Source organism: Thunnus albacares, chromosome 4 (assembly GCF_914725855.1).
Source record: "Thunnus albacares chromosome 4, fThuAlb1.1, whole genome shotgun sequence".
Lineage (NCBI taxonomy): Eukaryota > Metazoa > Chordata > Actinopteri > Scombriformes > Scombridae > Thunnus > Thunnus albacares.
This window is the reverse complement of record NC_058109.1, coordinates 14,715,964-14,741,597: the sequence shown is the minus strand read 5'-3', so window position 1 is coordinate 14,741,597 and position 25,634 is coordinate 14,715,964. Positions and strand designations below refer to the sequence as shown.

Genomic DNA, 25,634 nt, shown 5'->3' with positions numbered 1-25,634 from the left:
TCCTCCTCTTCTTTCTTCCTCCTCTGTCCCTCCCACCCGCTGGTCCTGACGCCTGAGCTGAGCCCCTTGAAGAGTCCTGGTAATAAACTGTGGTGCCTGGGCTCTTCATTGCTGTCTCGCTCTCCCCACCCCTCATCCCAGAGCGCCGATTCATCTGCCGTTATAGTAGGCCCGGTCCAAAAGGCCCGGCCCCTCCACTCTGTACAGTACAAGCGCGTCAGTCTCTCTCATTCCAATGTTTTCCCCCTATTCTCTCTCTTTCTCTTTTTCCCTCTCTTTTTTGCTGCCCGAGTCCTTTGTGTACAGTGTGCTATGCTCACTGTGGCAGCACTGTGCCAGAAAAACCCACACAAACACACACACACATGTATGCACACACATACACAGTCACAGACACACAGCTGGGCCCCAGCTGCATACAAAGACTGGGGTTTGGAAATCAATGAAGGAGAAAGAAGAAAAGGGGAAAGGAGTTTAAATAAATTGGCACTTGAAAAAAGAAGAAAAACGAGAAAGAGGGAGTGAGGGAAACAGGGAGAGAGAACGCTCTCTCTTAAAAAGGCACATCAACTCAACAACATATGAGGTTTTTCGATGGACTAACAAAACATAAAGCGCAAGAGACTAAATATGTTTGTGAGGGCGCTCATGAAATGCAATCCTACGACTGATTCAAGAGAAAGGGTCTGAATGAGTCCGATCAGTTGTTCAGATGTCGTTCTGGAAAAGATGCCCGCTGAGTTTGCGGCAGGGGAAAGCCCACACATAACACAGCAAGACTTAAAATAAATGACAGCACTTGAAAATTTTAACCCAAAGGGTGTTGCCCTCAATTAACACCGCAAATGGATATTAAAGGTGTGTTCTAAAAATTCAAATAAACCTTAAGTGATTTTCTTCAGTTTTGTTTTTTTTTTAATTTTTTTTTTAATAAATACAATTAATGGATAACAATGGCACACTTATTTTAGCTGAGAAAAAAAGGCATATCTTCTCTATCATTCCAAACTTATTTTCAAATTTTAGAGATTTTTAACTTATATAGTAGGGTCCAAAAGTCTGAGACCACTTTCCCATAAAGTGGTCTCAGACTTTTGGACCCTACTGTATATAATAAAGTGTTAGCTGTGGTATCCAAAAAAGTACTTTTTATAATTAAAACCTGTGTTTTGCATTATCTCTGTTAGGAGGAAAAAAATCATTATCCTATCCAGGGGCTCCTTGCTTTCAGAAATCCTTGGTTTTACTGTGTATACAAGTCTGAAGGGAGGATGTTGAACTGTTAGCTATCAGTGCTCAGATAATTAATTCACACTCAAATCTCTCACTCGCAGCCAATAAGTACAGGCCATCATTTCAAATGAATATGTTTCCATCTTCAGCCCCAGGACTGTTACCAGGACTGCTTTCAATCTGGAACGAAGAGTAGTAATTTCCTCACATTGCTTGATATTGGTGAACATTGACAGTTTTATTGGATGAGACAGAGACATAATCAATAGGCGCCTTGGAGAGAGAAGAAAAGTCAGCCTATGTTTTTTTCTCTTTCTTCTGGTTTGGAAAAGATCCCCAAATCGCTGTCTTATGAGTCGGGCCTGCCAAATTCATTTGGTTTTATCAAGGACCTTTAACTCCCTACTCACTCAGCTGCCTCCAGCCCTCCACATTCCAAATCTTACACACAGCTTTAATACACACATTTGTATGCTGACATGAAGAAGTACATGTAGCAAGAGGACTCCGCAAACACGAACACCGACCTCGCCCATGCACTTTCGCATGTGTGACATGCACTTTTACTATGTATACACATGCCATTAGCACAGATATGCATGCAGACTAATTCATAGCATACAACAGAGAAAAAGCAGCCCACACTAATGTCCTAATTGATGATATATTGTAGATTGTATATTAAAGATAATGCTTAATATTCAACTTGACATTTACAACAGTTCTCTGATTTTTAGTTCATCAGTTTATTATCAGTTTCTTTTGCTATGCATTCACTTTTAAGACGCCTTCGCCTCTTCAAATCCCCCCATTACTCAGTATAACTGACTGGAAATTGACCAGAGGTGATGTTAATCTCTCCTCTGAGGTCAGTGCAGGAGTTGAAGGAACTGGACTGTTTATGCTATTAGCCTGATAAGTGACAGGTCCTTGTCAGTAAGTGTGCCTTTTTGCTGATAGCTTTCACGGTAGTGTGATGCTGTTGATTTGTGAAATAGAATGCAGTCGGTCGACAAACTGCTATGTGACAGTCAAAGGTGAGAGTGTGTGTGTGTGTGTGTGTGTACGCGTGCACACATGAGTACCCGTTAACGCTACACATTCAGGGAGGATCTCACCCTGGTGACACTCTGCCGAGCTTCACACCTCTCTCAATAAAATGAGGAAACACTTAGAGCAAACTAATAAACTATATAAGTAAACAGGCTCCTTACAGCAAATAGGTTTGTGGCGGTTGCATGTCAGATCAGAGACAAACAAGCACGCAGCATGGTTTGCAATTGCTCTCATGAACTTTTAGGGAGTTAAGAAGAAAGCCAGCAATGTGTCTGTGTATCCTCAGTGACAGCAAGATGAAGAAAAACCGTACTGACCAACTTAAATTATTTTTTTTTCTGGGTTTACATTTGCATTTGGGGTAATGGTTAGGTTGGTTAAGGATATTCCATAACTTTCACTGCATCACCTAACAACTTTGCATTTAATAGAGAGCCACTGACAAGACATTGGCTGACACACATCACGCATTGACCCCATTAAAATTAGAATAATTTAGAGTACGGTTTATTTAGGTTTAAGGGTTTATGGTTGGGTGTACTTTTGGGTTATTTAAAAGGGGGTTGCAAGTTAAATTTAGGGTTAGAGAAACATTTAATGTTGTGGATAATTTGAGAGTTTGGGGTTTTGGGTCAGAGAAGCAGGATTCGATTCTCACATAAACCTTCAGTCTCCATCAGAAGAATAGACATGTTTATATGTGTGTCCATGCACAGGTGTGTGTATCCTTGCTTGGGTTTGTGAGTTCAGAGCCACTCACTTCAAAATAAGACACTACCTCACGCATGTAGAACAAAGTCTCAACAAAGTCTCTAAATTCAAGATACTATCTAGTCTACAAGCTCCTCTCAGCAGTGTTGTAGGAAGTGCATTCAACAACTGATAACTGACATCATCTAAAGCTATATGGTCAACTGAAGCCTTCCACTTATTCTTGATAAGGTGAGTGATAGTCACATAGAAATTAGAGAAAGATTAAAAAGATGTATTATGTACTTTTATGGAAAGTATGGTAGATTTAATTGCATGTGCACATGGTAGGCTACGTAAAACAAATACATCATATTTTAATGCCTATTGTATTGTGTTTGATGGAAAAACTAGACACCATAAATGACTTATTACTTTTTATATATCTACATAATTTTGATACACTGAATAATGTGTACTATTTTATATTTAGAAAATGATTATAAGATGTAAAGTAGCTTTATCAAACGTATTACATTGCAAAGAAAAGCCTCAGTTGCATAAGATCACACTAAAAATTCCACCTAAGCTCTTTTTTTATAACACTTCTATGCAATCCACTTTCTATGGTAAAAAAAAAACCCGTTAAATACAGTTTCAAACTCGCGAAAATCTGATGTAAAATGCTAAATCACGTTGCGACGCATGTCATAGAATACAGATGACAAGGAAACAAGATCCTAGAAAGTTTCAGTCTCAGAGCAGGTTCGCTTTCAACAAGAACCGCAACAAAACTAAAAAGCCTGCCTTTAAGAGAGAGACGCATTGAAGCACAGCAACAATGAACCGTGAGACAAGATTAGTTAAAACAGTCAAAGTCTGACTCTGACTTCACTGGAAGTTTTTTATGACAATGTGGATCCTTCTAAATCTATGATTACTTTTGACTTAAAAAAGAAACATTTTAAAATATATTGCAGACTAAGAGTCGTGAGATTTCACAAAATAGCCGACGTGAAGCCACACGCTGCCTCGCACCTTTTACGTGCACAGGTATATTAATCCCAGTTGTTGGCAACCTGGTGAAAGTTGACTGCTCATCACTGCAAGTTATTCTGCAAGCCATAAATGCAACAAAAAAAAAGTCAAAGTGCAGTGCAGTAGATTGCTACACATGAATGATGCGGTGTTCAAAGTTTCTCTAGAAACTCCAGAAGACAATCAGCGCGGCTTCTGTCCTGCTGCAGCAACATCTGTCTGCATCATTTAACCAACTTATTAAAAACTTTCCAGCGCTGCGCGTTTTTCTTACCTCGGTTTCTCCTGGGGTTGGCTTGTTTCCTTCGTTTTCCCCGGCTTTCTTCTGTCATCATCACGCTTTTATGCCGTTTCAAAAAAGTTGTCCAGGGAGCGCTGCGACTGTGTGTGTTTGTGTCCTGAGTGCCTGCCTGAGAATGAATGGTGTTGAGGCATCGCCTTCGGTCACAGCGGGAGACTCAGACCTTGATGGGACTCCAAGCAGAGGCGACGAGCTGTGGGGAGGAGTGATGTCAGCAGCAGAGGTTGGCCCTGAGGTCAGTCTTGGCATCGTGAACGCACACCTTACTCATTTACTAAGTTAAGTTCTGTAAAGACTTTCTCATATAGCCTATACATGTTACAAACAGCACTTATATTTTGACATTGTAGCTATTGCCCCGATTTCACTGCATTGCGCCTCCTCTCCAATTCTCCAATGAGGGAATCCCAAGAGCGTCGATGTCCCAGCATGTTCTTGTTTTCTCCTACAAGCGGGAATACCCTATTCAACACAGTAACAACATTGTATCCAATACATAACTCTTCTTGCATGTGTCATCTAAACCGACAGACGAAATATGAAGTTCTCCCCCGCGTTTTTTTTTTTTTTAGGTCTTCGTCATTATTGTGTAATTGTGATGCTATCGGAGCAGCATACTCCTTAACTTGAAACTGCGTCTCACTGCAGCTCCTCACACGGAGATTTTTTTAAAGGCTTGAATTTGCTCGAGGAGGTGCAAATGGGTTACCTGCAGCGGCTCATCTTGTTACATTTTCACAAAGAAGAGATTACACTAACAGCAGGTTAATGAGAACAGGTAGGCCTATATGCACCCCCTCTTCTCTCCGCACCACCACCACCACCACCTCCCCTTCATGTTTTATGGCTTGACTGTTATGCACGTCGCACCTGCACTCAAGTACCCTGGAGTGGACCCCGTCCTGCGCCCTATTCACCCCTGGATGGCTGTAGGAAGTGGTGCATTGACAGTCTTTTGTGTTGCAACCTGGACCGTAATCTGTTTTGCAACTGAAAAAAACATCCGAAATAAAACTCTAACGCAGCGTTCAGGACCCCCACCTTGGCTTTTTCTAGAGCCCCCCCACCTGTTAGTAACTCTGCGAGATAATACGAGCGAGCCGGGCAGCTTTTCACTGCGCACAATGCGCCCTGCGAGAGTCTGTGCGCAGTAAACAAACTGAGACCTGACAGTGAAACCGATTAGATAAGTAAAAGACTGATTACCGAGAAGACGCGTTTCAGAGACAGATGATTCATAGAATTACTTAAATTCATTCACCAATATACAATGTTTTTATGTTAACTACGCCATCAAAGCATAAAGCATCATCCCACAAATATTACAGCGATGCCATACAAGACTTCAATGAAAAAGTCCTTATAAATTGATTGCATAGTCCTAATATTATCAGACCAGTCCTAATGCACAGTAAGACCATCATAAAACACTGTTGAGTATCATTATTGAAGTGTGGCATATATTCTAAAAATAATATTTCAGTGTATAACTTTTAATCATGACACTATTACCCTTTATATAAAGCTATAACAATTATGAAATGATCTGATGTCCATCTTGTCACTTTTTCAACACTGTATGAGCTCAAGGTCACATTTTAAATAAGACCCTTTTCCCCCTACTTTATAAGCTCATGGTGAAAAACAGAAATGCATCCCCTTCCCTTCATTCTTTCATCCATCATGACCGCCTGGGGTTTGTCTGTTAATGGATTCTGGAAGAGAAAGCATCCTGAAGGTGGGGAGGGAGCGAAGGGTTGAAGAAAGAGAGGGACAGAAGGGTCATCACGGCCCTTTTGTGGAGGGATGGATAGAGGAGAGGGAGGAGAGAAAGAGGGAGGAGAGGAGGGGGCCATAAACTTTGCTACAGATGAGGGTCACAAAGGTGCAAGAGGTGCTTCAGAGGTCCTGGGAGCTGTTTCTCCGGTTATGTTCATCTGTTATGTCAGTACTCTCGTTCAGATTAAACGGAGACACAAATGTTTTTCAAAAAATAATTGCAAGTTTTTGTCAGGGGGCTAATTTGTGAAAACTTATACGGACAAATTCTTGTTGATTGTTATACTTACTCTGAAATTCAAAGCTATTGCAAAGTTATGTTTTTTTACTCTGCTTTAATAAAAAAAAGGGTCAAACTGCACTTCCTTTACTGAGTTAAAACTGTTGAAGATAAAATAAATAAACCACTCACAGGATGGCTCTTTTAGTTTACTTTACATGCACCTACTGCAGTTTAATGCACCTCTGCAAGAGCACAAACACACATGCACGCACGCGCACACACACACACACACACACACACACACACACACACACACACACACACACACACACACAAGGAGGAGCATGGAGGAAGCAGTCCCACTGGGGTTTTGTCCCTGTCTGTGGTCTATGGGTTCAAAGCTTCTAGCATGGGGAGGAGAGCCCTTAAACAGCATATTAAGCAGGAGTTAATTATATGCCAACCTAAGTGACAAAGGAAAAGAAAAGCCTCCCTCTGAATGGCAAGACAAGAAAAGAGAAAAGTCATTATGCTGCCCTCTTCTTTGCATTTGAAAAACTCAGTTCTTATTTTGGCATTTCCATTTGTAACTCTACAGAAAAGTGGAGCTCACGTTGTGGAGAGTCGACAACACTAACTTTGCATGAGTGCTGTCAAACTTTTTTTTTTTTTTTTTAACATCAGAATGCAACGCAAACCTGTTCAAGAATAGTTTAAAAATGCATACATGCGCACAGGACTACTCGCTCTCTAATTTTCTTTAAAAGAAGCTATGGTCATTTTGCACAACAATCACTTTGGCCTGAAACAGAAGACAAGACAATGTTTCCAAAATGTCCATTTTGGGGAAAAGAATCATCTCATGAAGGTCACTGGGCAGTAGCTGTGAAATTTATGTCATTGTGTAAAACTAGGAGTTAGGTTACAGTCTAAATACTAAACAAACATAGCAAGCACAGTCAATGTTTGCATCAATAATTCCCCCATCAAAGCATATCTCTGCTTTTTGTTTTGTTTGTTTGTTTTGTGCATCCCATTGCAAGACCAAAAATTGTGAACTTTGAATGTAGTTTCAAATGAGTGAGTAATGTGTTGTAAACATGTCGAGTAACTCACTCTGGCACATCAAAAGAATGAATTCTTCATATTTAACAGGCCTACAGTATTTCTATGCATATTTATAAGCGTAACTTACAGCTCTAACTTTACTGTATTTGTTCCTCATGGGCTTCTGATATGTTTTCTAAATGTGTGCAATCATCAAGGAGCTGCAAATTGTTTTTTTTTTTCTTTAAAAAAACAATTTGAGTTGTTTTCCTTTCATGCCCTATCGACTGCTCCCTACTTGACCCCGCTGTGGAAATTCAGCTATTGTTTCAAATCACAAGTGGATATGCTAGATTGCAAATCAGTAGTGCGTCAGGAGAGCTTCCCCTCGCCTTGGAGCAAATGAGTCAACTTCAGCACCACTGCCAGGCTGTAGTGGCTGCCTTGAGTCTACTGTGCCATGCCACAACACCACAATGCCAATATAGTCTAAGCACACTGGGGCCCCTGAACCAAAATGAGCCAACACTGTAAAAAGTAATGGTAATGTTAGTTATCAATTTTAAAAATAGCACACCAAAAAGTTACTGTAAACCAGTTTTTCAAACATAGCAGATGAAATGACCGCTCTGGCAGTGGCTAATAGCTAAAGATACAGTAGAAGGGGGGAGAAGTCCGTTATTTTCTGCATTATAATATCCACAGGTAATCTATATTGGAGTTTATTATCACTTACCGTAGGCGTGTTCAAATCATAATGCAGTTTAAAAGTTGTATTTTGTTGGTTGGTGGGTCCGTTAGTGAGTGCAGTTAGCGAGCTAGCTGGCAAAATTGCACGTAGCACATTTACCGATGCGTTGCTATGGTTACCTGCAATTAAATATAGCCTGTGCACTGACTTGGAAAGGTGATTGGTGTTTTAATTGACAACTGCCAGCCAACACGTGAAAAATCGATATTTTCAGTGGCCATTTTTGATCTCCTGAAATCACTTTAAATAAGTTTGTCAAGCCACCCTGGTGGTCTGGTCTTGACCCTTCATGGGGTCCCAAGAGGATGAGGGGAAGTAAATTGCTCCCATTACACAAAATTATAGGCTGTCTCTTTTTTCTGACTTTTTTCCCCTATTTTTTGTTTTTTCCTTGTGAAATACTGAACACAGAATGCGTGTAAAAATCCTTCAAATCAAACAATCTGAGGGGAAAACCGCTGTTTGGTTGAACAGCTCATAAGTCATGTCCACACCACCATATCCTGTGCTGTGGACTCACAAATAAACATGACTTCACATCAAGGGGTCACAAGCCAAAAGGGTTGGGAACCGCTGTGTACAGACAGTATCATGAGTACATTACTCACATCCCCCTCACAATTTCCCCATCACTCCTATGATGTCTTTTAAAGCGGCCATGTTGATGTCATGTTGATAATATTTTACAAGCTTACAAGATTTGTGTAGTTTTTCTTTCTTACAGCATTCAGCGGCCACGGTGCCAGTCCTGACCACAGAGAGCCCATCCAGGCACTGATGTCACCAAGAGCAGCCATATTTAGCATTCATTAACTGTTCTACTGCAGCAGCTCACAGGTCATAATAGGCTGCCGTGACAGGCAGGTCTGAACCATATTCATACAAAGGGGTTTATAATTAGCCTGTGGGAAAGCGATAAAAGAAAGGGTGACTTTGGATGAATGCCCTATGTTGGCAAGTTGGTTAGACTTTCACTAATTTGGGGGTAAAACTGTGTTGGAGCACAATTAGGCAGAATATAGATTAACCGCTTAAAGGGGTAATAAGCTATGTAGTATGTGCAGTATTCAATGGGCCTTCATTTGTAGTGAATGAAATAGAAACACAGTGGGCTATCTGTGCTTGTTCTCAGGCTCTACTGCACTCTATTGGAGGAAAGAAGTCATTGCATAAAACCACTGGGAATATAAACATCCAGTCCAGCAGCCATTATAGTCTTTACCTGGAAACTTGTTTTGAGAAATTGTGACTGCTCATTCTAAAATTACAACAATTAAACATGAGTACCCTTGAAGTTCCATATGGGCAGACAGTTGTAAAAAAACCAACACAGTAATATATCAACTTAAGACAAAGGACATGAAAAGGAAAGTTACACAAACATTCTGCATCCATCCCAAACTGAACATGTTTATTCATAAACTGGTAAAATATAGCACATTTGTATAAAAATGTAGAAAATTGTACACAAAATATAACACTTGGCTTTTGTCTATTATAGTTAATGCTACTATTATAGCTTTTTGTTGCTAAAGGGGATATTCTTTTGCCAGCAAAAAAGTCAGAATGTAGGATGACAGTTACAAAAAAAAACCACACACACAAACACACACATAGAAGGCAACATACATAAAGTTCATTAATATAAAAAGATAATTTTATACAAAACATCTCATACATTCTAAAGAACAGCACTATCAGTCAATGTTCATGTCCTTATTGCTAGTATTAGTGTTGTGTTACAATAGACTATTTGTGCATCTTCTCAGTAATCTTTTAAGGTGTCTTTGGTAGGTTGTACACTTTTTCAAAAATGAGGAAATGTTCATTCCTATTAATGCTTAGTTACACTTTGAAGTGACGCTACTGTTTCATTCTGAAAAGTCACAAAAAAATGCTTCAGCAATACTTTTATGTGGCCTTACGGGGTCTAGCTGTTCTCAGATGTGTTCTTAAATGATTATTTTAAAAATACTGTGATAAATCTTTATTGAAAATGAGGTTCATGTGAATAGTCATAAGAAACAGAGACCTTTCCACACAGTGCTGTAGTCAGTGCAAAGCCACAGTGTAAAATTAGTTCTCTCCTACCAAGAGCTGTAGCCTATTTCTGTATGATACAGCTCAATAATCAAAAAGTACCTCAGTGTACCTATACAATATGTATTTTACTACAGTGGTAGTGATTGATAAAATTCCCGCTTCTTGATCCCCTATCTTGAGTTAATAATGCTGAATTTTCCAGATAATTCCTCTTTGGGATTAGAACAGAAGTGCAGCAGCACTGTACTGTGAATGTACCTCAGTTTCACAAATATTGGCAACTACTACTGGTTTGTTAACAGATACATACTAGCTGACTCAGGTTTTATTAAAAAATGACCATCATCCTCAGCTGAGTCATGTACGAGTCATAGGTTGGGTTAATGTTGAGCAAAGACATTATCTTGACTATATCAGACACAATGTGAAGGGGGTGGATGCACACAAATTATGTTTGAGCTCTACTCTTTATCCCCCAATGTATGTACCTTAGAAAGAGCCACACACTTTCTATTTTACAGTTATAAACACCACTGAAAAAAAAAGTACACAGCTGCTTTAGGAACACTTACAGTAAACATGTGGAGTGCAAACTCTCTGTCTGGAAAGGCAATTACAACATACATGTAATTTGAACACCAAAGGTTCAAACACCAACAAGTCCTGAGTGTCTGTGTGTAGGCTATGTTTGTGTGCATTTGTGCATGCTGTGTGGAAATACTGATATGCCACTGGTACAGAGTGTGTTGTTCATGACAAGGAAGAAATCCCTAGCAATACAGATTAATATTTAGTAGCACCGAGAAATTAATTCTCAATCACTAAAAGCACATCTTTAGTCTTCACTCAACTCTTCGAACAAGTATCTCACTACCTCCCGTCTGAACATTGGCCTTCAGAATCAAAGCAGTCTATCACAGGACAGAAGAGGATCTATCCACTGTCCCATTGTCATATACACAACATATATAAATGTATATAAAACTTATTTACATGTATCCTTCTCTGCTCCACTGTTGCCACAGCCCTATGTGACTGGAATGCCTGTTTGGAAAAAGTTCATTATCAGTTTCATATCAGGCATATATCTCTATGTCTTACAGTAAGGCACAGAAAAATACCAAGTACAAAGGCAGCGAGGGAACAATACAGCGAGGGAGGTTGATTAGGCACCTTTGGTTTTAAGGTTTTGGGTAGGGATTCTTACAATTTCTAAACCTTGGATGGAACCATATTACTAGCTTAATGTCAACCTGGAACCCAAACAAGTTACAACATATCATTATTCCTGTTGCATTGGCATCCAGTAGGAACAGACCCATTGCCACTTACAGGTCCTGGCTCACTCTTTGAGGAAAGAGTTTATGTGTGGGGTTTACATGTAAAGGCTTATGGGGTTGTATAAAACAGCCCTGACTAATGATCCATTACACGAAATGTTCCATTCAAAAGTTTGTCTATCTTACCTGAATTGAACTTGCATGTAATGAATACTGGGCAGTCATCATAAACAACAGGACTTAGAACCCCAGGCTGGTTACCTCTGGCTATTGGGCTACATATAATTCCATGTGGTATCTCAAAACATTAAGAACTTGCCAAGGCCTCTATTTGATTGTTAGTGTGGAAAAAAGCTGCCCCAGAGTCTTCCTCTAAGACAGTGTGTTCAGGTATTTATTCTCCCCAGCCAGTGAGGTAAGCATGGACGTCATGTCACCAACAGCCATGTTGGACAGGCCAGAGCCGCCAGCTAGGCTGACAGAAGTCTGGGGGGTGGTGAGGCGGGACAAGGCCTGGGAGGAAGACCCTGGCTGACCCTGAAGGGGATTGTTGACTGGGCTGAATGAGGAAGACTCTGCATCATCGATGATAGAGGTGAAGTCTATGCGAGCATTGTCCAGATCCAGGTTTTCTAAGGCATTGGAGATGGGGCCAGACTCAGGATAGGGAGCCAGGGGGGCAGGCTTTGTGCCACCTGTTGGGTCTAGGTTTGACCCCATACTATGCTGCTGGCTGAGACAAGGCCCGTTCTGGGGGTCCATGTGATTCTCCATATCCATGTTGATCTGACCCGAGTAGTACATGTTGTTGTTATTGGAGGGAGAGAACATTTCATGCTGTGGGTGCTGTGGATGTTGGACTGGAGGCAGTCGGACCCCTCGTCTGGGGCTGGAAGTGGAGTGGACAGGGCTGAGGTGGGGTGGGCTGCCCAAGTAGCCTCCTCCTACCTGTGACAGGCTGTTCTGGCGACTGAGAGGTTTCCGTCCCTGAGGGGGCCTGGGGACCACAATCTCCTGACTATAGCATGAGCCTTGGAGACCCGTCAGCTGCTGGTCTTTAGGTGTTACGGTGCTGGGCCCTCGACTATGGGCCTGGGGACTCATGACCAGGTTCTGGTTGGGGTAGGAAGGATAGGGTTGGCCGGAGTAAAGGTTCTGGTTTTGGTGCTGTGGACTGTGCTGCATCATTGCTGTCTGGCCAGTCATATCCATATTATCAGAAAGAGGAGGAGGTTTTATTCCACTCTGCTGCTGCTGTTGTTGCTGTTCTTGTTGCTGCTCCCACATGAGTGCTTGCTGGGACTGAACATAGTTCCTCACCATCATCTCCTTTACCTGCATCATGGGGGTTTCTGACCTCTGCCCATCAGACAGTGCCGAGCCAGCGCAGCCCAAACTCAAGCCCCCTCCACTAGGGAAGGAGTTCTGGTTCTGTCCTTGAAAGTCACAGCTGGGATTGTTTGAGTTCCTCATCATAACCTGGCTTGTCTGTTGTGGGAAGCCCTGAGACTGCTGGAGGAGCAACCGCTGCTGTTGGAGCTTAGCACTTTGACAGGCGTCCCCACCTCCCATCCCAGGGTGGAATTGCTGCTCAGGCTTGATAGTGAGTTTGTGGGTTCCATCCGGACTGTTATAGAGGCCTGTCTGATTGTTGAAGTGGGCCTGTGTCTGCTGAGGCTGCATGTTAGGGTCTGCATACTGTATCCCTCGCTGGTTCTGGAGAGCATGGCTGGAAGTTTGGACCTGGCTGTGAGTATCACTCCAAGGGCCTGTACCAGCTCCAGCATCACCACCCTGGCCTAAGCTAGGGTAATGGGGACCCGAGGGACTGAGCTGGCAGGTGCTCATACTGTACTCAGCCTGTTGGAGAAGTGTATTAGACATGCCCTCTGGGTGAATAGGCCTTGCTTGGCCCATTGGATTTCCACCAGCCCTGGAAGCGACTTCCCCTCCCTGGTTCTGGTAGTGCCCCTGCATGTAACCTTGGTCTGGGCAGCCCAGAGAGTCATGGCTAGGAGACAGCTGGTTTGAAAGAGGTCCTCCACCTCCCCCTCCAAGGGTCTGATGCTGTTGCTGGTATCCCATGAAACTCCTCTCACCGGGGAGCATCATCATGGAACGGTCTCTGGCATCCACAGGGGCAAGTTGGGGCTCCATACCCATAGCCTCCATCATTACATTCTCTGTGATGCTAGGTGGCCGAGGGGAGTACATATGGCGGGCAAGACTGGTGTCAGAGCCACGGTGTTGCAATGCATTCCTTCGGCCCATCATGGCTACATTATTCAGGCTATTGAAGCGCTTAGGGAGAGCTTGTGGATCTACTGCTGATCGCACTGGGTCACTGGCTCGCCTGCTGTTGTTACCCGGAGCCTGGTGAGGGTAAATAACACCTGTACCATACTCTGTGTTGGCACTGTGTCTACGTGGACCACCTTGCTGAAGGAAAGCAGGCAGAGGCTGCCCCTGGTACTCGCTCAAAACACCTCCTCTTCTGCCTGGAGTGCCTGGCTGCTCCATATTGGGTAAAGGAGTGGGTGGTGGTCCCCCAGTTGCTGCTGCATATTTTGCCTTTAGACTGTATTGCTGGGCAGGTGTTAAATTAGGAAGACCTGGCAATCCTCCTCCAGGACAGGGAGGTCCTCTGCGATTGGTCTCAGGAGAGAGGGTGTCTCCCCCACCCTGATCTGGACCTAGGAGGTGGCATCCTCCCCCTCCAGCTCCTCCCATTTGTGAGACCTCACTGGAGCGCCGGCTGGACAGGTAAGGAGACACCATAGAGGACCGACGGCTCACAGTATAGGCGGAGCTGAGACTGCTGGTGCCACTTCCTCTCCTGTCATTAGAATTGCAGCCAATCGAAGTTCCACCTCCTAACTCATGGTTGGACAGCTCCATAACACGTCGATTTGAGAGGAGTGGAGAGGGTGCACACATTCCCATAGTCTCCCCTGAACCTGAAAATGTACATCCAAGGAGAAACAGTTCAGAAATAATTACTAACCAAGAATGTTTATTTTGATTTGTATGTCTAAAATTCTTTTTATTTTTATTTTGGAGAATTATAATGTCCCATACAAAAAATCCCTAAAACTAAACTCCAGTTATAGATCAGAAATAATGCATGTTGTAACAATGCAATTAGCCATTGTAAAAGAACTGGCTCATATTTCATCAGTAGGCATACTTTAAGCATACTTCAACATAAACCAATACAAGCTAAGAATATGCCCATAATTACGGTGTGTATATATAGAACGTACCAGGAAGTGCAGGTAGCTTGTTGTTGACACAGCGGCTAGGAGGGGTTGGTCTGCGGATTTGCTTCAGCTTGTCAATCTTCAGGTTCTCCAGCCTCTTCAGAGCCTGGGCTGACATTCCCAGTGGTCCTCCTACACTTACTGGCTCCCCTCCTCCTCCTCCTCCTCCTCCAACTGTTACTCCATCCTCTAGTGCTGTGAGATCTTCAAGACTGCCTGCTGCATTTAGGTTCATCTCCACCCCGCTGTCATTGTTGTTGGTGCTCCCCAGTGGAGAACGTTCGCTACTGCAGGATGACTGACCACCAGGGCTTGGCTGGGATTTCTGAAAGAAGCATAATGTCATGTCATGTCATGTCATGTATACCTCATATTAATGACAACCATTTTACAATGGCAGAATTGTTAAGTATATGTAATTTATACCTAAGGGAGCTAAAAAAAAACTATGGATGTAATGATCATTAGTTCATGTTTTCTGCTGTTTGATTATACTGACAATATTCAAACATTGCACTGGTTTTAGTTTTAATATTCAAAAGCCCTTGCAAGCCATCAGTAAAATGTATCACTCACCAGAGCGGTCTCAGGAGCCAACAGTTTGCAGTCCTCTCTGCGCGTTTCTTCTTTCTCCAGCAGCAGTTCAGAGTTCTGGCCTCCAGGGGTCATAGCTGAGCCAGGTGGTCGAGGCCCTGTGTCTCCTCGATGTTTCTTGGTGATGTGGGCCTCAGGGCCGTGCACTGTCTTCACGTGTTTACGCAGAGAGCTTGGATCTGTGTACCGCTTAGTGCAGCCAGGGATCTTACATACATAAGGTTTCTGTAAAAGAGCAAAGCGACAGTGAATACACAAAATCTTATAGACAGGCTTGCATACCAAAATTTACTGCAATTATTTATTCCAGCTCAGAGTGTCTCATGTATGCTGTAGTTCATCAGTCAAGGCCAAACACAAACTACTGTCAATGTATTTTTTCATTATGGAGATCAAAAATATTTGTAGAATTGTGAATTTATACAAGACTCCAATATCAACTTTACTTATTTTTTAAAAATATTTTTTATATTAACTTTTTGGATAAAAAAATATATCTATTTGGCTTGGCAAGAGAAAGTATGGTATGCTACAGTATTGCTGTTAATAATGTACAAAGCCAGGAAAACAAATTAATTTAGCTGTCAAAGTATTGTTCACACTCAGACTGGATCAACTTGTCCTTTTTCAGTGGTGTACACTGCAGTACCTCATTGGAGTGAGTCCGGTTCTGGTGCTTGGCCCGGTCTGAAGCATTGGAGAAGGCCTTGTTGCAGCCTTCATGTTCACACACGTACGGTTTCTCCCCAGTGTGAGAACGCAAGTGGGTCTTTAAATTCTCCAGGCGAGAATAGGCCTTATTACAGCCTTCAAACTAAAACAGAAATATAAATATTGGTTTTGTAACAACAGCCAAGTAGCAATAAAGAGAAAACCTTCCAATAGTCTTCATGAATAGACAATGTATTCTGAATTAAGAATGTCTTTTCTCCATCTTGCATTGATGATCTGAAGTGTCATACTGATGCTACAATAAAGAAATGTCTGACTAAACACAAAACATTTTACAGTAGAGGCAGTTGAATATTTTATAGTTGACTTTATAAGTAATCTTATGTTGTAGCATGTTATGATGACACAGGATGTAAAATGTAACAGTGTAAATGGCAGCTGTCAAGCTTTTGGCAATTTATAGCTTGCATGTGTAAAAATCTAGATGAAAGAGAGAAAAACAGAAACAGAGGGAGAGAAAACGACAGAATCAAGACAAAGATGAAATCTACACTCACAGTGCACTTGTGTGGCTTCTCTCCTGTGTGTCTGCGCATATGAACCACCAGCATATACTGGGCTTTGAAAGGCCTCTGCTCTCGAGAGCACTCCTGCCAGTGACACACAAACTCCTTCTTCTCTCCGTGGATGTGCTCATTGTTAATGTGCTGCAGATTTAACAGTTAAGACCCATTAAGAATCAAAGTCATATGCTGTAGATACTTCTGCTAATATGCTTCAAGAAGAGAGGATTAAGGATATGAAAACATAACCTTGGAATTGCTTAAGCACACTTCATCTTACTCTATTTTTTCTGATTTTTTTGTCTCTCTCCTCTAAAGTATGTATCTGTTGATTTTTCTCTTACATGAACAAGTTGGTCTTGTGTGTCAAATTCCTTGTTGCAGCTCTCCCAGTGGCAATTGGTTTCGTAGACAGCCTCTGGTTCAGGTTTCCCATCCTCCTTGTCCAAGTCATCTCTGCCATCCAGTAGACCCAGGAGAGGGTCCTAATGACACGTGTGCACAAAAAAATAGCTGAATTGCTGAAGTTTTAAAAAATTGTGTACAAACAGATATTACATTTTATCCTCTGCATTTAACTTAACTAGTATAGGGCCACATTTTCCTTACTAATAGGTTTATTTATAAAGCACTTATTTATAAAGCACCTTTCAAAAGCAGACATCACAAATAAAAAAAGCAAATTAGATATCAGTCAGCTATCATCTGTTACTGATTTGATGTAGGTTCCTTTCTTTGCGTATTGTGACATTTTTGGTGCGAACAAGCTCATGTTTTAAAACATTAATCACTTGCAATACACTAGGCTTTCAAAAACCCAGTCAAACATATTTACCAAGAACAACTTGCTTGACCTCCACTCACTATGCTTGACTCCATTTCACTTTGACTTACAAATTCAGGCAAATGCTTTTTTTAAGTTCCTGCATGAGTATTAGAGAAATCTAAGGCTGAAACTAAAATGTAAATGTGTGCCAGTAAAAAGTACTTGCAGATGGTGAGAATAAGACAATTACTGTACCTGAGTGCCAGTGGAAGAAGGGCTGGCCACATCTCCCTCTGACCTCTCCTCCAGGCTCTTCACATTCATGCCATCCATCACACCTCCCAGCCCCGGCTCTGTCTTCAGCTATAAAAGAATACACACATAATATTTCCTCAGTTTTTTCAATCTCTCGAATCTGTTTCTGTCTCTCAAAGTCATTTAATTCTCTCTGTCATAGATCTTACATAGCTTTGTATTCCTATTCCCATCTCCCAACTATCCTCTCCCAACTGAATTGCTCTGAGCGATTTGTAAAGTGAGCGAGCGAGTAGTCTTACGTGGCCATGCTTGGGCGGAGCGTGGAGCCGAGGATTATGGGGAGGTAAGCGGGAAGCTTGGCAGGGACCTGGTGTGTGTCCACCCATAGGTGTACCCCCACCTCCTCCATACATGGAGACCTGTGGCCTGGATTGGCAGTTTATATTGCTGGAATAGCCCAAGGACGGACTGCAGAGTAACAGAAGAAACAATAAAATGACAACTCTAGAAGAACAAAGATTGATGGATGTATAAGAATCAGAGTCCACTTTGCAGAAATATTGAAATATGGAGGTGAACGTGGACACTAGTCATGGGGCAAATCAATATTTGCTTAGTATTGTTTTTGTCTTTCTCTCAATACCAGAATGTGTACATTTCTGGTCAACTTTTTCTCAAACAATTTGAATATTGTATTATTTTCCTTTTATTATTCAAACCCATTTGCCTCAGTGTATGTGTCTCCCTGTGTGTAAATAGATGGTGTTTAAAAATAGAAGACTCATCAAGGTTAGGTGACAATTGTTGGTGTGGGAATGTGACCAAATGAAGGGAGAGGAATATTCCGCAAACTTTTTGCCTTAAAGCAAAGCATTGCATACAGTAAGGCTATTTTAAAAACAGGGAATGTGCAGCAAATCTACTTTGAATCCAATACCTTGAATATTAGACCTTACTAGTGTAATGTATTTTTTGGCTCAGCATAAAATAGAGAAATATCTAACCTCATGGCGCTCACAGAGAGATGGCCATAAGAACTGGCCCCATTGGGGTTGCAGCGAGAGTTGACAAAGGCCACCAGGGAGTTGGGTGAGGTCCGGATGACTGTCTGCAGATCTACACTGGCATCAGACAGAGGAGAGATGGACAGAGCTCTCTTTTTGCTCAGCTTCAGCATGGAACGAGGTGTAGAGAACCTTGAGCCTGAAAGGAAACAGAAGGAGCCAAGCAGGACAATTATCTTTGGTGACAAAATTTTTTAGAGACGATATTTATATTTAAAGGAAACAGTGAGAACTACTTTTGGAGCCAAGCTTTGAGTGTTTCCTTACCGTCACCTGAGCCAATCTGATCAGAGCCTGACTGAACCTGGCAGAAGTTGTGGTGAGAGGACATCATGTTGTTCTGGTTACAGTAGGGGGTGCTGTTGCCTGTTAAGACATTACCGGTTGACAGAAACATTGAAACATGCAACATTAACATTTCTGATGTAGTGAAGTAGACAAATGGTTTCTAGGTAAATGTAGCTCAGTGTGCACATGTTCAAAATCTCAACTACATCATCATCAAATTGACATGCAGTCTTCTGTACAGTGCTGATTGGTTGAGCAGGAAAGAACTTGCATCAAGCTTAGACAAATAACAATTATGTCATTTGAAGTTTTGGATACAACTGCAATGGTCACTTGTACAATTGTTTGTGAAATGATAAGTAAGAAAGAGAGACTCTTCAATTTATAGAGGAAATAAGCCAAAATAGTGGGAACAATGGATGGAATGATGGACATTTGGGTCTGTTTCTTTAAAAACTCTAGTTCATCTAAGGTTAACTGAGTAATTTGGACATTCAATAGTTCAAACTGCTGATTTTCTACAATTCCACACAGTACAATCAGCCATCTGGTGACTGCCGATCTTTCTTATAGCAGAAATCTGGGGAGTTTCTGCTTCTTACTCTGTCTCTCAGGTGTTTTAAGACCAAATCAGTAGCAGCTGTGAGATTAAGAAGATGTAAAAGATACTCTGACTCACCCTCTGTGGGCGGCATGCCCCTGTGGCCCATCATACTATGTGGCGGAGGGGCCTGAGGGGGCCTCATATACTGATCCAAGCAGTGGCCAATCCCCTGTCCTGATCCTGATCCATGAGTCATACTTGGAGTCATGGGATTATACATAGCTCTGCAGTCCTGAGGAGGGCCGTTGAGGGGCGGGGCACGCAGCGAGGACACATCACTGTATGGAGACTGGTCTGATGGGACTAGGCTGTGAATATGAAAGGAACACAGTTATAAATTATATGAGAAATAATCCTGAATTAATGTGCACAACGGCCAGTGTGACAATTCACAATCGAAGTTGTAAACATAGTAGAATATCATGCATTTGATAACTTTTTTGTGTTCTGTAAATGTCAAAGTATGAGAGAAGTAGTCACTGTTCAAAATACAAGCACATCTTTGTTAACCAGGTGCTTAGCCCAAAAAAATGATAATTGTAATTTCTGCAGGTTTGCAAGTTCTTAAGTGCTCTCATTAAAAATGCTCTCTTTAAAATTTCTATAACTGCAGTGAGACCTGGGTTTCTGCACCTTCAGAATATCTGTGTGATTAAAATAGAAACTGTTCCTGAGCTGGTAAGTTGAGTACCATCCCTGCTTTCTAGTGAGGGGCTTCTGTGATTTCTGGTTGAGTGTTGGTAAAAAGAGTGACATGAGAACAGTAGTTGTGGTTGTAATGAAGCAAGTTCAGAGAAAAAGTGTCCAAGATATAAAGAAATGGTTTAACATTTTGGGGAAATACGCTTATTCACTTTTTTTTTGTGAGTGAAATGAGAAGATCAATGTCAATCTTAGCATAATGACTGGTAACAGCCGGCCTGGTTCTGTCTAAAGTAAAAGAAATATGCCCACCAACACTTTTTAAAACTCACTTATTGACCAAGTCAATAAAGAGTCAATTTGGGCATCAAAACATTGTATGTTTTCTAATGTAATAAAAAATTTATTTTAAATGGAGCCTTCAACAATGTTGTGAGTCATTAAGAGGCAGAAAGCATCAGAGAAGGACATATATTCAGTGGTGGTAGGTGAGTATCAGGGCCCAAAAATGACATGAAATAAATAAATAAGCACAATAACTAACAAATAAACCTTTTTTTTATTTATTTCTTTATTTCATCTTTATTTGTTTATTTATTACAAAAAATGAATAAATGATTGAATAATTTTTTTTTGTTTCCTGTGTGACTTTTGGGTCCTGATAGGCGAGAAAACATTATGCTAATTGGAAAACTTCTATAGGCATTTATAGTAACTAACTAGTAAGAAGAATTAGTACACAGCCTGGAAAGAAGCACTGCCTGAGGAGTTGAACTCCGGGATTAAAAATCCCAATGCATCTCCACGCTAATCTGTTGTGATGTCTCCTTCTCACCACTAGATGGCGTATGGTCATTATCTTGGTCTACACTGTGGAAATTTACTCATCTGGGTTTTCCCCTTCCCAACTAGAGAAGGGGAGCTTCACTGGAACTTTCCAGCCTTCTTGTGAATTTCAATGTATTCTCTGACCTTTCTTCAGTCTCACTGGTTAGTTTAAAATCTGACTCTCCTGTTCCTTTCCCCTCTCTCTTTGTCCGTCTTGCTTCTCTCCGAAAGGGGCAGACTTCATCTATCCACCTTCTCCTAAGTCGTCCTTTCAGTTCTTTAATTCTTTCACCACAACGTGTATTCCACACAGGAGCTTAATCTGTCCTCTCTAATCCACTGTGCTGGTTCCCCCCGAATTTACCTCCCTCCCATTCTCACTCTTTTTCTCCCTTTCTCTTCTCCCATTCATTCCTTCTGTTCAACTTCTCTGTTTCTCCCTCTCTCTTTCTCTCTCTACCCCCTCTGTCCCTTTCTATCTCCTCTTCCTTTCTCCTTTCTCCTCCTCCTCCTCCTCTTCTTCTCCTCTTTCTCTATCCTGCCCAGCCACCTTTCTCTCTAACTCTCTGTTTCTCCCTCACTCTGGGTAACCTGAGCGGGGCGCGAGGCAGTCATGCAGAGCGCAGCGGGGCCTGGTCAGCCTGTAATTAGCAGCTGTCAGAGAGAGGCCGAGTCCACCCGCAACCTGGGTGGCATGAGGAAGGGAGAGGGTGGGGGGATGGGGGGGGTGAGGGGCTGAGCTAGCACTGTGTCCACAACAATTGCAGCGAGACCTGGGTTTCTGCACCCTCAGAATATCTGTGTGATTAAAATAGAAACTGTTCCTGAGCTGTTAAAATGAGTATCATCCCTGCTTTCTTGTGAGGAGCTTTCTGTGATTTCTGGTTGTGATTTCTGGTTTTGGTTGTCGGTAAAAAGAGTGACATGAGAAGAGTAGTTGTGGTTGGTCCAAGATTTAAAGAAATGGTTCAACATTTTGGGGAAATATGCTTATTTGCTTTCTTTTTCGGTGAGATGAGAAGATCAATGTCAATCTTAGCATAACAACTGGTAACAGCTGGCATGGTTCTGTCTAAAGTAAAAAAAATAAAAAATAAAAAAAAAATCTTATTGATCTAATTATGCTCCTAAATGCCAAAAATACTTTTTGGGGTAAAAGAGCCGCCATTACGTTTCTTTAACAACTGTAAAAGAACATATGTATCTTGGTCACAAAACGTGGCTAAAAAGTTAAGGGATGTTATGTTTATAAAATATAATATTGTCTTACATATTGCTTTAGATTAGATTCTATTGACTCTAAAATATTATTAGTATTGGCCTAAAAACTCCAGCATTGGTTGTGATCTACATGAACAGTAACTCCCCTGAAATCACAAATTTTCTTTTTTACATTTTTATTGTGGTATGGGTTAAACAAACAAGATATAGCATGTCAGCTTTAGAGTTGTTGGTAGGAGTGTTTTCTAACGTTTGGACAAAGCAAGGCCTCTGCTTCCAGTCTTTATACTAAGCTAGACTAACCATTCTAGCTCTATTCTTGATGCACAAACATGAGAGTGGTGTCGACCTTCTCATCTTATTCTCGGAAAGAAAACAAAGAGGCATATTTCCTAAAATGTTGAACTATTCCTTTAAGTTTTTCTTATGTATAATATCTTATGTAAATAACTGTGGAATTCATTATGATAACTAGATGTTAAAATGCAGCTACAGAGTAGGACGTAGCGCATGCTAACTGCTGTCTTACCCTCTGGAGGGGTGGCTGGGTGAGGTCTCATAGTGATACAGCCCCTGGTGTGGCTGCATGTCCACTGGCATTGGAGCTCCGAGACCTACTGCTCCCCTTACACCCTAGACCTGACACACAAAGACAAGGACATGGTTAGGGAGAGGAAAGAGAGGAAAACCAAACAAACCCAACCCAACCAAACTAAACTAAACTACACCAGAAAGAAAAAGGCAAATACACAAAAACAATTGTGGTTGGGGAAAAAAGAATACGTAGGATGTTAATAACAGACCAAACCAAACCAAGCAAAACAATTCAAGGGCAAAATAAGATCTCTCTAAAAGACTTGGCTCATACTTATTTTAAACAGTGCTGGTACAAAGTACTGAATCCATCACTTAAGTAAAAGTAGAAATGTAAAAATAACAACAGGAATAAAATTAAGCACACTATAAAAATGCTCTATTAAGAGTAATAATCATGTATTCAAACTTTTACTTCAGTAGAGAAAGTTATAAGTGAAATGTTTTACATATTTACATATTGTAGATGGTCCAGGCAGTGATACCTGCTTCAGTCCATCATATATGATTTGATCAGTTTATGTTTTGAATATAAAATCTTAACTTAAATTTCTGTTTTTAATGTTGATTTCAGAAAGTGCACTGTCTTCACCTGAGGTGTCTCTATAGGTTGCAGAGACTTTAAAGTGTGATGATACTGATATGCCCTAACACACTCCTACAGATTAGACAAAACCCTGTGACACAAGCAGTGGGTTTGACTGTAATCTCTCTTCTCTAAACAGAGTTGTGCACCTCAAACGCTGCTGACAGACACCGAAAACCTGCCACACTTTCCCATCCTGGAAAGTAGCGATCGAAATGGAAAAGACGTGCCAGAAGAGAAAACCTGGGTTTTGCCTTAAAGCTTAAAAGACAAGTAGTTGAGGGTTGCTAGCAACACAAACAGAGAAGAACAGAGCAGCCTTTTGTATGAAACTCATATTGAGATGGTATCTTTCAGCAGGAGTGTATGTGTAAGGTAATTCTAGCTGAGAGATCTTGGGAGCAAGCACCTGCTCATTACATCCAACCACATCAGTGCAGGTACTAATAGTAAGAACTGTGGGCTCTTACATGCTTACAATAATTATGACAAAAATAATTACTGCACACACTGATGTCATAGATACCACAGATGGAGAAAAGCCAAAACAGTGTGTTCATATAAATATTAATTTTTGTAAATTAAATTAAAATAATCCAACTAAATTAAATATATACTGCATTCCCATAGGTGTTTAATGCATTAAAACCTGACAGAATCATATATGTCCACTGATGTTTTTTTTAACTCTTAATTGCTAAATATGTTTGTATGAATGTGTTTTTATTTTCTTTGACGGATGAATTACAAGAGTTTACAAGACTTCTCAATGAAAAAGTATACTATGAACTATAGAATATGCTTTGGATAGAGTTCATTTGCAGGACATGTGGGTTGAGAAGTTTGGTACACTATGCACCAATCTGTAAAGAAAAGATACAGATCAAAACACCTTCACTGCTTGCCAAAAGCTATCGCCCCACGCCCTTAAAACAAGGTCTAACAAGAAGTCAGTTCTTCAGACTGAATTTGTCACACCACAGAGGATTTTATTGACAAATTGGTAGATATCAAACAAAGGTTAATAGAGCCTCATAGACTGGGGCTCTATTATTAAAAAACATTGGCACATATTATCATCAGATCCAGCAATGTACATAGATTTGAAAGAAGCACTATTAATAGTCTATTGAAGAGGACATAATCTCAGAGATAGTCTTGTACATGCTAATGTAAAATCTGTAAAAATGAGCACACAGGCCTTGTTAAAACCTCTTCCAAATGGGTGTTACTAATGCAGAGGATGTGCTCAAAGTAATAACATGGTCAAATATAACTACTTAAAAAGTATTTTATCAATGATGTCATTACATGTTCTACTTCTCATGTAATTTATATGATCAAATGTCCTTGTGGGTTAGCCTATGTCAGTAAGACATAAAAGAGAGAATAATTGAACACAAGAGCTCCACAAGGAGAAATGATAGAGATTACCCAATAGCAGTACATTTCAATGACTTCAAACATGACATCTCATCATTCAGGTTCCAGGGCATTGAAAAGGTGACTCTGCCAGAGAGGTGGGAACATTGATGAAATCCTTAATAGAAGAGAAGTATACTGGATATTTAATTTTCAAACTTTATCCCCCAAAGGACTGAATGATGAGATTTCATGGCATGTCATGCTCTAAGGAGCTGTGGGATCAAATAGACCTATTTATGGCACTCATGATACAAGTATTTCATATGATTGCACAACTTTGAATGACTTATGAAAGCTGCAAGGCAGATGTTCTCATTCATTAGGTGTGCAATTTCTATAAATATTTTTGTAAATAGACATAAGTATGTGTTGTGGTGTCTCACTTGTTTTTGTTTTTCTTTTCTTTTTCTTAACTGTGGTCTATAATGTGACAGATTGTAAACATGTCACTGTCAATTACTGAGAGACACTCCCACAGGAAAATAATTGACCACAGAATGGGCAGAGCATTATCTATTTAAGATCACTGCTGTTAGAATTGTTTAAGATACTCTTAACGAAGATCCAGAGGGACTGAAATGTTAGTATGTCACAATAAATTGTGATGCTGAGCAAGAGCAGTGTGCAGGATCTTCCTTTCTCAAGCCTTTCTTTTGTATGTACAATAAAAAAGGAAACAATAAATGTATAAATTGATAAAATACAGTTTAAAAATCAGACCTTTTGATGCCTCATTCTTTTACTCTGCACTTAAGTCCTTGCCGTGCATGTAGAATCAAAATATCAAATTGCTACTGTTCAAGTGTTCAAACCAAGCAGCAACAACTA

The 25,634-nt window shown here is 40.9% G+C and overlaps 2 protein-coding genes across 2 annotated transcripts in view; both read right to left on the bottom strand.

The window, feature by feature from the left end:
* LOC122981469 (zinc finger E-box-binding homeobox 2-like) overlaps positions 1-8,212 on the bottom strand; it is a 35,131-nt gene extending 26,919 nt beyond the window's left edge. The window contains exons 1-2 of the mRNA XM_044350213.1: positions 8,104-8,212; positions 4,292-4,511 (exon numbers count right to left, since the gene is read on the bottom strand). Coding sequence (XP_044206148.1) covers positions 4,292-4,352 — 61 coding nt within the window. The 5' untranslated portion in view covers positions 4,353-4,511; positions 8,104-8,212. The remainder of the gene's footprint in view (positions 1-4,291; positions 4,512-8,103) is intronic.
* A 1,520-nt stretch (positions 8,213-9,732) lies between these two features.
* The window catches only part of gli1 (GLI family zinc finger 1), a 52,808-nt gene continuing 36,906 nt past the window's right edge, over positions 9,733-25,634 (bottom strand). The window contains exons 2-13 of the mRNA XM_044350105.1: positions 22,731-22,840; positions 19,586-19,818; positions 18,886-18,984; positions 18,559-18,757; positions 17,854-18,022; positions 17,552-17,659; positions 16,875-17,015; positions 16,525-16,674; positions 15,945-16,109; positions 15,278-15,520; positions 14,705-15,026; positions 9,733-14,398 (exon numbers count right to left, since the gene is read on the bottom strand). Coding sequence (XP_044206040.1) covers positions 11,814-14,398; positions 14,705-15,026; positions 15,278-15,520; positions 15,945-16,109; positions 16,525-16,674; positions 16,875-17,015; positions 17,552-17,659; positions 17,854-18,022; positions 18,559-18,757; positions 18,886-18,984; positions 19,586-19,818; positions 22,731-22,801 — 4,485 coding nt within the window. The 5' untranslated portion in view covers positions 22,802-22,840 and the 3' untranslated portion in view covers positions 9,733-11,813. The remainder of the gene's footprint in view (positions 14,399-14,704; positions 15,027-15,277; positions 15,521-15,944; positions 16,110-16,524; positions 16,675-16,874; positions 17,016-17,551; positions 17,660-17,853; positions 18,023-18,558; positions 18,758-18,885; positions 18,985-19,585; positions 19,819-22,730; positions 22,841-25,634) is intronic.